Below are 10,736 nucleotides of genomic sequence, written 5' to 3'. Positions count from 1 at the left end.
AGAGGAAAGTCAGCCGCAGGACATCGCTCAAATCTGAGCTCAATAAACACTGCCATGATAAGCTAAGAATTCTCTGCTGGAACCTTTTCCTTCTTGGCACCGGTCTCGAGTCAGGAATCACGGGTCTGAACAGCAGCGGGTTTATGGGAGACTGCGAAAAACTTTGAAAAAAATGCTGAAATGGACACGTTTTCTGTTATCATAATGTATAGGAGCAAAAAACACATCAGGCTTTGAGGAAGGAGCATGATTCACAATGCAAATCAGATCTCAAAACTACAAATGTTCAAAGCACATTAAGGAAGAGGAACTGTATAGAGAGCGAATGCAGGAAAAGGAAAAGATAGACTGTTGTGAAGAGAAAAGGGGGAAAGAAAACGTAAAATTATGTCCCTGCCTCCCTTTTGGGACCAACATCTGAACAGTGTCCAAAAGCTACATGTTATTCACAGCAAATAGCTGGCATGCTTGAGCAGAGGGAAGTGTTTACTTTGGGATGAACAAGATATAGGATCTTAATGGGACAATGAAAGTTGAACAGAGAGAAAAACAAGGGACAAGGTATGTGGTTGACAAGAGGATGACAGTCTTGTCTGAGATTATATACATGTGTGTTATACTATATGCAATGGTTTTAGATGAATCTGTGTATTACTACTGCTTATTTTTCATGCAAGAGGACTGTTCTGAATCACAATCAATGTACCACTGTTGCTCACGCATTGCTCTTGGATCTGACCCGTTCATTGATCCACTGATTTGCTTACAGCAACAACATCGCTCTGGGTTATGAATTATTTTGACCCGATAGTGACACCAGAACTGAATCCGTCTAGACTTTGATCTTTTCACTTTGATTTACACAGTTGATATGCAATCCCTGGTGAAAAAGGCAAATAATCTCACATAAGGGTGCTTTATTCAAATAGTTTAAATGCAAGACTTTGCTCTAAGTAACACATCCTGCTTTGATGTAAAAATGATGATGGAATTTTTTAAGAAAAATTAATTAATCAGTAACATGGAAAATCTGTGGTTTACTATGGGCGGTTTCAACGGCAACAACATAAACAAATTTAAAGGTGTCATGAACTGGGCCTTTTTATTGTTTTATACTGTTGTCTGAGGGTCTACTTGTGACGTTCGCGTGGTTTTTACATTCAAAAACATCAAAATCAATAAGTAATAGGCTATTTTCTACCCGGGTTCTGAGGCCGGCTTAACAAACACTCTGTGTTAATGGGCGTGCCGCCTTGAAGACTTGGAAGTAAACGCCCACTTCTATGATTGGATAGCAGTTGCTTAGTAAACTTAGTTGGAGCCTTCTGTGAATTTGGTTAGACACGTAACGTTAGGTTACAGATTATCAGGATATATCAAGCGATCTCTAACAAAGCAACAGTGACGCATCGTACATATATTTTTACTCACATTAGATTGCTGCCCCATTCCTGTCAGATCCAATATTGACGGCACAGCACTGCTTTTTAATCTAGTCTCTCCGCAAATCCAGCGTCAACCTGTGCCTTGTTCACAAAGGAATCCGCTGTGAAATGAAGCGAACAAACGCTCAAAGTTTTACCCACATGAGCAGGAACGTCTTTAAAAAAAATCCTACTGTTGGAATCCGAAGGAAGGTATGCAGCGACTGTGACCTTCCACAACCAGGCACTGCACAATATTTTGCAATCTTTAACGGCATGTTTATTGCTTGCTCGCTCTATCTGGTTCCGCGCCACTTGTGTTACTTCACTACTGTCATGCGCAAACCAGTGGGTGGGGCTAGATAAGTAGTCGTTGATATTCTTCTGTGGAGGCGGTGTTCAACCTATCAATGACGTCATAGATAGGTACATTCCAGGACCTGGCGTTCGCTGGGCCTGGTGTCAATAAAAGTTGTCATTTCAGTAACAAGGGCGTTTTCAGTTCTGACACTTACAGGATGTTCGCTTGAATCCGATTACCTCTGATATAACAAAAGCTCAGGTTAAAATTGATGTCTTAATTCATGACACCTTTAACTTCCAGTAGACCTCCGCAAAGAATCAATAACTGTTCAGTAGTTTTAATTTAATTGAATACGATTAATATACAATAAAATATTAATAGAAATTAATATTAATTAAATTAAGAAATACATTGTTATATTAAAACCAAATACAGACCAGAAGTTAACTTCGGGCCAGGCGCATGCGTCCGTCTGATGAAACCGTCGACAGTAGCCGTATTTTGTGCGTGTTTGTTTGTGTATATTTTTTGTAGTAAAACCATATGGCCAAAAACCATAGTACAATAAAACCATGGTTAAATTTACAAAGGGCTAAATTACCCTCAATGTAGCATGGCACCGCCAATTATTTTCGAATTGGTAAAACAAAAACAGTTGATAAAAGTAGGCTATTTTAGTTTTCTGCGTCATTAATTTTAGATATATATAGTGCCGCTTAAACTTCACATATTTAAATATTTAATAACTTTCTTGACCTTATTCGACCGACCAACAGATACGAAGTCGTCGTTTTAGACACACTGGATAAATGATATATTTTCCAGCTGGAATGCCCGCCCACACACTCCTTCAGTCGAGAGTGGACGATCTTCCAGCAGCAGCACATACTTACCGCTACTTCTCACAGGGAAAATTCTCTAAAAAGTCGTCTGACAGAATGTAAGCAGGATCCTATCGCTTGTGGAGATAAATATTATTCATCGCCTTTTGGATCGTGATAAACTTAAAAACTGCAAGGTGAGTTGTATAGTTTTGAGTTCTGTCACATTGGCGATAGATTATTTTTGTCACAGCACTCGAAATGTGTGAATTCATTTTTGGGAACACACAAGTGAAGTTTAAGTTTGTTTCATTGGTACCAGTGAATGGTTTAGCAGTAGAGTCGGTGTTCGTTCGAAGAAACCGTAGTCTTTAACATATGGACTCGTAAATTATTGTGTGATTGACGGTGCGGCTCCTTGACATGAAACCTAATCTGTGCTGCTGTAAAATTAGTATGCGTGCATGCGCCACTGTAACCTCACTTACAGTAATGACAGACAATTGACGAGTTAGAATCCTGTCAGAATAGATCAATTAAGTTAGTTACATGCTTGAACTGCTTTTTCACATGAACATTAATCACTGGACTGGTAACACTCAGTCTACTTTAATGTTTTCATTTATACCAAGTCAGGTAAGTTTATAAAACACAAAGTCAGGAGGGCATTTGACCAAATTCCAAAGTTCAACAGTGATCAAATAAATCAATGAACTGTGAAAACATGCAATATTTTAAACTTTTTAAAAGTAAGATTAAACAGATTTCAGAATGAACACTGTCATTTGTAATACACGGCCCCGTCTGGTTTTTATTATGTCTATGTGTCCGCTACTGTAATGAAGATGAACGTAACCACTCAGTTTGTCAAATCACAACTTTAAGTAATTAACCCTTTTATTGCTTATGTTTGCGTTGACAGAACAAACAACAGTGAGATTTCAGATATAAAAATGGTCACTCTGAACTGTTTTCTCATTGAAATCATAATTTGCTTTTATTAAACAGTGTTTGGGCATAGCAACGTAGCAGCGGGGTGGATTCAATAGTATGACGTCATGAGCAATCCAGTTCTTTATTTTGCACATTAGTGGCTCCATGGTAGAATTTCTTTCTGATGACATCACAAAGAGCTCTCTCAGGCTATAAAAGGCACAGCTTTCTTCTCTGGATTTGGTCATTTTATGGTAAGGCGGGTCAGATGACAAATCTCACCCCAGATCGAAGTACTCAAAGCGTTTGAGAAACACTAGTAGCCTAAATGTCGCTTATAACTGGGATAACATAAAGTTCACTTATATGTATTCTTTCTTATTTGTCAATTATTTGTCTTTATTTGTCAGTTTGATGTATAACAAATAGTCAATTTCAACTAGCTCAACTATGTAGATGAAGCAGTAACTGCAGACTCACATTCCAGCAATGACAGACATTTGGCTCCTTCAGCAGTTGTTCTTCACATATAAAACCACTAAGATTGGGTTTCCATTTGGGGCATTTTCCATCATAGACCCGTTCTGCCAGACAGTCACTGAGGTCAAAGCATTGTGCATAAAAATATGCTATTCTGATAAAGCCATTATTTGTGATTTAGTGCTATAGGCTGTCCTTTTTGTCTTCATACCAAATTAGAGCCCAGAAAGGAGCGGAGGTCATTGGGTGAAAGAGAAAAATTAGGCCTTATCTTGAATGTTTGTCCACTTAGTTAACTGGGTTATAAAGTAGTGTAGCCAAACTGACCATGAAATAGCACAGAGAGAAGATAAAATAGGTTAAGAGTACTTTTTGAAACGTTTTGTCTAAAGCGATGGTTATTGTACCCATCACTTATTTAACAACACCATAAATCTGCAGTAGAGGGTTGCAAAAGCCAAATGCTATTAGATAGATCAGACAGATCTCTGACATATACCCACATACAGGAAGCCTGTGTGTTTCCAAAACGTGTTTCCAATGTGGGATGCGGGTACTGTACTTGATGTCTGTAATAGACACAGTCCCGAGATATTTCCCCCGGGAATTCATTCACACACACGGCTTCTATTAGACTGTGGTTTACAGGGTTGACATGCACACCTACTTAATTCAAACAATGCATTTGCACAGACATAATTGAAATGTTTACTGTTAATAGCAAGAGTCGCAAGAGTTTCAAGATCTTGTGGCTTTGTCTATGGCCATTTTTCATGTCAGGAAGCAACAGCAGCCCTGCTAAATGTCAATGTAAGCACTGGGTTATGTCAAGCACATATCCAAAAGTCCACTACATTGACCAGGGCTTGACATTAAGCATTGTCATGTGGTTGTCCTTCGGATAAGTTAATTTGTCATTCACTTGTCCGAGTACAAAAATGACTTGTCCAAAGATAAAAAAAATGATATTTCATTTGAATTATAATATAATATAATCGATATAATTGTTTCGGATTTAGATTGGTCAAGTTTGCTTCTAAGCATTTTAAGTAGTGTCCGCTTTGGCCGCCTGAATTTGGTTATAGGCCTACTCTCCTTGACTGCTATAAAACAAAGGCAAGCAGTAATTATTATTAGTGTTAAGGCTGTAAGTTAACTTTTTTTGCACATAGCACTGGTGCTAGAGAGGTTTAAAGTTTGGTAGCACAGGCAGAAATGTGCAAGTGTAGCTCATTATGAATAGGCAGATAACTGACAAAAGACATTAATGTTACATACAGATGGATAAATTAGGGCCATATCATTTTTAGATTACCTAAATTTGTTTTAATATTTCTAAGTTCTGTGTTTTTCCTTTATTACTATACAATAGTGGTATATTTGTCCAGATAAATTACTGTAGTATACTATAGTATTTACTATAGTAAACTGCAGTAAAATTCTTACTATGTTGTTTTTAACTTTACTATAGTATACAGTGTTTATCAATTTACTACAAGGGCACTTCAATTTTCAATAGCAAATACTATAGTACGCTACAGTATTTTTTGTCTGTTCAATTTAAGGGGACTTTTATTTTGACGGGTCTTCGGGAAGACGCTTCAAACAAGACGCTTGTTTGACGATAGCTTCACTCAAACAATAAAACGATCGTAAAATAAACTCTCAGAGCAACTCTGGAGATGAAGTTCACGTGTTCATGTCCTCATACAGTGCAGACGCAGATAAATCCTCGACCATCACTCGTGTTGTATGTTAAACTGTGCACGTAATTCACTCAGAACAGCCAGATGACATTTAAATAACAGGATTCCGCGTCCGCATGGACTCAGTGCGGTGCGCCATTGATTATTGTCACACACAAACAAGCACAACCATGACAAACACGCAGCTCTGTCTAATGCACATTTTCTTATTATTCTACATAATGTCGCACTGGTTTTTCTTCAAGTTACTTTTCCGGTCGGGCAAGTAAAAGTCTCTCTCACTTGCCCACACAAAACATTCACTTGTGCCGGACAAGCGTTAATGTCGAGCCCTGTTGACTATAATATTTGAATACTGTAGCAATTACTGTACAGCGGAGTCCAATATTCTGAGACCACTTGGGAAAACCTGGGATTAAAAAAATAAAAGGTCCAATGTGTAATTTCTATACTGATAATAAAAATGTAACATTAAAAACTCAACAAATCCAAAACATAAGCATTTTACGTGGTCTCAGGTTATGGGACTCCACTGTCTTTTTATCTTGATCTGTGCTACACATCCACCTGTCTCGCTGTCTAACACAGGAGATCTGTTAATTTTACAAGAAACCCATCGAACCGGGATGGCTGAGTGGATTTAAGACAAGGGGGTAGGAGGGGATTTGGGGAGAAGGATCAGGGGCTAATTCTGGACATGACCAATACTGAAGGAGCTTCTCTCAATACGTACTATTATCCAGATTATTATTATTTAATTTATTGCCTTTTAAAGACTCCTGTGCCTCCCCCGGGAGAATCCTGTGGAGCTGGCTGCTGGATTGTCGTGTCTATCAAAACAAAGGAACAGGAGCAGAGGCTAGTTGGAAGGAATGAGGAGAGTCTCTTTCCAGCATGGATGAAGTAGAGAGGCTGCCTGCAGTGTCTGGGATTAAGTCAGTCTCACACACCAGCAGGGTGCAGGCTAGAGGTTACTGAATGAACTTGGATGAAGAAAGCACACAGTCATTAGACAATAGGATTTATCCAGGTATGTTGCCACTCCTTAATATGTTTTTAATAGTGTCTTTGGCTCTTTTTAACTAAATGTCTTTATCAGAATGTTTATCACACTCAAATGTCTGTTGAAAGCTGATGCAAAATGCAAAATATATATTATATGACTGGCATTATAAGGCAACCATGAAATAATTAAGAAATCAGTAACTCAGATTACACATATAGTTCAACAATCAGATTTTTTTCATTTACTAAATGGATTTAACCAGTTAATACCATTCTTTATAGTTAGTTTTTGATATGGAAAATAGGCTTTCAACATTAGAAATATGAGGAAGACGTTTTTTACTGTCGCTTTGAGAAACAGACTGGAGAAGTGCCTTCAAGTCATTACAAGATGCTTTTAATTACAAAATGTCTTTAAGGTGAATGACCACGATACTGAGATTTTGTAAATACGTTTATGCCACAGTCTAAAGTGAATGACTGAGAAGTCAAAGCAGTCCGAATTTAGACATTTAAAGGGCATTAAACTCGGTCACACTACTCCAGAATGTTCAACATGGAAATATATAAGGGATAGTTCACTCAAAAATGAAACTTCAGTCATCGTTTACTTACCCTCAAGTTGTTCCAAACCTGTATACATTTCTTTTCTAAAGAAGATATTTTGAAGAATGTGGGATGCAAAACAGTTCTAGGGAACAATTAACTACTATAGTATTTATTTTCCTATTATAGTAGTCAATGATGCCCCAGAACATTCTTCCAAATATCCATTTCACAGTAAAAGTTGTAGCATGTCATGTTTTTCTTTTAAGGAAAAAAGGTTTATTTTGTTAATATGTAATCTTTTAGAGCATGTAGGAGCCCTCTTTGGACCATACTGAAGGAGAAGTGCATGGTTACAGACCTAAACCACAGCAATATCTGCAGCCTGAGCTGAATTTATTTCTGAACTTATATTTTCCAAGCCAGAAACCCAGAACAACTGTGAAGCCCAGAATCTTTGACCACATACGCAGCAGAGGTTTTCAGGAATTGGAGTCATGCATATTTTCAGCTCGCATTTATCGTCACTGAATCTTTCTGGATATGAACTAACACCAAAGACAAAAACGGGACGTAGCTGCATCTGTCTTCTTTTTGAACACCAGTACTAAGACACTTTCCACTCAGCTGGAGCTTTTAAAACTTCTGTTCTTTGGAGTCTTGATTCACATTTGAGGCTTCAAGGGTGATGCGTGTATAATTTTCTGTACATAAATCTCATCGTTTTTTTTTTTCCAAAATACATTTTGGGTTGTACAGTTTTTCAATTTTTATCAGCTCAGGAAATATTTCTATCCAGAGAAGTCATGAACTTGGGAAAACTCTCTGGCCTGAAGGGCCTAGTGTCCCACTCCTCAGGAAAGCGTCGCTTTAAAGGTGACCTCACCCCGGACATGATTAGCCCCCCGCTGGGCGACTTCCGCCATACCATGCACGTTGGCCGCGGAGGGGATGTTTTTGGCGACACCTCGTTCCTCAGCAACCACGGCGGAGCAGGAAACAACACAGATGGAGACTCTTCCTCAACTTCAGAGAAGAATGAGGGATTTTTCTCCCGAACTCTCCGCCATGTCCGCAGGACCCCAGACAGGCCCCGTGGTGGCTCCAAGGACCTTTCACCCCCGCCTCCACCCATTTCTCCCATCATAAAAAATGCCATCTCTCTGCCCCGTCTGGATGTGGACTCACCCAATGGTTGTACTGTGAAAGTGCTTTTTCCTAGTACACCCAAGACACCAGAAAATTCTACTTACATGTACGGTGAGTCCATCAATCAGTGATTTGTTTTTGCACTCACAAATTGGGTGTATGTAGTTAGAAATAGCTCATTCTAAGGTCATAAAAGCATAACGCTTTTATGCAAGGTCTTCATACACATCTGAAGACATAGTTATGTATATTATATTGCTTTTGTCAATAGATCCTCCAAGCAAATTACACACGGGACCTTTAATATAACGTAAATGTGTCCCCCGCACTTTAGTGGTCAAGTGTATTGACTTTACATCTCTGTCCCACTAACCTACAAGTAAGGCAGATCAAACATAAAAAGTGATAAACTATCTGACCACCTGTGCCAATCCCAGACTCCCTTTTTTACCACACAAGACCGGGCATCAAAGGTTAGCGATCTGTGTCTGAATTTCTATTCCTCACCCTTACAAATACTTTAAACATGCCTCACTGGTTGCTTGACAGGACGGCCTGTTCAAAGCACAACCCCCACAGACTCATACACATCTAAACAATCTCCTGAATATCGTGACTGTAGGGCTCAATAAAATTAGCTATTAGTTTAATTTATTAGTCTAGTTAAAACATTTCCTTTACCACACATGCAGTTTATTTATTAATGCAAGAAATATGTGGTACCAAAATTAAACTGTTACTTAAAGTTAAAATATCGTCCCCTCAAGCTGAACATTTATATTGTTCTGACCAGGAACTATGAGGTATTTTTGCCAAACACATGCTAATATCAAGTCCTGTTTTCAATAACATAAAGTGTGTTTCTGTAGGCTATTCGTAAACATTTACAGTTTTTCTGTAATTAGTCATCTCGCCAAGTCTGCACTGTTACAGAGCTCTATATGGACAGAACTTGGCATCTGACCACATGGCATAAATGGTTTTCTGCTACCCTTGTGTATGCTTCAATCTGTGCGTCGCCGCCATCTTCTGGATGCAGAGAGTTCTGCAGTTCTCACAACAAACACTTATTATGTTTTTGCAGGTTTAGAGTCTGGTTTCGTCACTTTGCCGAGGCTGTCACGCACCGAGCGTCAATCCCAGGGCAGCTATCCCCCATCATGCCCTCCTGAAATCCACAGAGGCTCCCTCACCGACACGGGTATCTCCTGTTTCCCCTGCTCAGACTCCGTCAGTCCCTCGGACTCCATGAACTCTTTCACACTCGATCTGGGCCCTTCCCTCATGTCTGAGGTATTCGCCATGATTGACAGCCCTGTATGTGAAAAAAGCATTTCCTACAGTGAAACCACGTGTGAGCCCACTCTGGCATTAGGATCGACTGATGATGACGTCGACTCGGATGCGACCACATCCTTGGTGGACTCCCTCCTGAGAGAAGACGGTGATGGAAGGACGCGGTTGTACGGAGGAGAGTGGAAGCATTCGGACTTTGTTAATGGCGAGTCGCTGAAAAAATCCAAGGTGGGAGATGTGATGTTCTCGAACGCTGTTGAGGATCACGGCATGGAGCCAGAACGTTTCCAGAGGGCTGCAGATGTGCTGGCACGTCATTACGGAGGAGGACTGAGGAATGCAGATGCCAACCGTTCTCAGAGGAGACCCTACAACTATCCTGATGAGGAAGAGGAGATCAAAGTCTAACAGTATGAGATGGCTCAAAAGAAAACATCAAATCACTTTTAATAAGATTTGTAATGGGTAAAATGAAAGCTGGATTTTGATGATTGACAGGTTTGTAGGCCCTGTACTGAATGCATCAGGATGGATTAGCATTCACGCTACAAATGCCATGTGGTGATGTTTATATTCCTCTGAAATTAGTTGAAACATTACCAAAACGTCGTTGGATGTTTCTGAAATGGATTTTGGTTTCAGGTGTAATGGATCTATGAAGAACTTTTGATATAATGCTTCCAAGGGGAGGGCCGTAGCAAATCTGCCCTGACCATGGAAAATGCAACAAAAAAAACTCAATATACTGTACAGGGATGCATAAAACATGCCAACCAATAAGATAATTCTGGCAAGCCAAATTCTCTTTGATCTCATTACCTAAAACATTAGCTTTGATCCAGTTACATTCGACCTGTTATGGTTGCTTTGTAATAGAGGCAATTTTGCTAAACAAAAGCTATGAAATGGCAACTTTATGCCACTCAGATATTCAGAACTTGCGATATTTTGATTTCAAGTAAACCTTTTTTCTATGTAGTGTACAGTAATATCATTGTAAAAGTATGAACGGACGTATATCTCTGCTAGCCAACTTATATCTACTATGCAAACCACTTTACCTGCGACACAG

At 39.3% G+C, this 10,736-nt stretch overlaps 1 protein-coding gene across 3 annotated transcripts; it reads left to right on the top strand.

Moving 5' to 3' along the window:
• Window positions 1–451: 451 nt before the first annotated feature.
• cdc42ep1a (CDC42 effector protein (Rho GTPase binding) 1a) lies at window positions 452–10,085 on the top strand. Of its 3 annotated transcripts, none has more exons than XM_057359065.1 (4): window positions 452–561; window positions 6,444–6,698; window positions 7,526–8,479; window positions 9,453–10,085. In XM_057359065.1, exons 3-4 carry the CDS (start codon window positions 8,026–8,028, stop codon window positions 10,070–10,072), a joined length of 1,074 nt encoding a protein of 357 aa, XP_057215048.1. In that variant the 5' UTR covers window positions 452–561; window positions 6,444–6,698; window positions 7,526–8,025; the 3' UTR covers window positions 10,073–10,085. The 3 variants fall into 3 exon arrangements, with proteins under 3 accessions (XP_057215048.1, XP_057215049.1, XP_057215047.1); XM_057359066.1 differs by lacking the exon at window positions 452–561 and adding an exon at window positions 2,595–2,746 and having other exon boundaries at window positions 7,642–8,479; XM_057359064.1 differs by lacking the exon at window positions 452–561 and adding an exon at window positions 2,595–2,746.
• The last annotated feature ends 651 nt before the right edge of the window (window positions 10,086–10,736 follow it).

Source organism: Triplophysa rosa, linkage group LG18 (assembly GCF_024868665.1).
Source record: "Triplophysa rosa linkage group LG18, Trosa_1v2, whole genome shotgun sequence".
Classification (NCBI taxonomy): Eukaryota; Metazoa; Chordata; class Actinopteri; order Cypriniformes; family Nemacheilidae; genus Triplophysa; species Triplophysa rosa.
The sequence above is the reverse complement of the archived record's forward strand: the minus strand, read 5'-3'. Positions and strand labels throughout refer to the sequence as shown.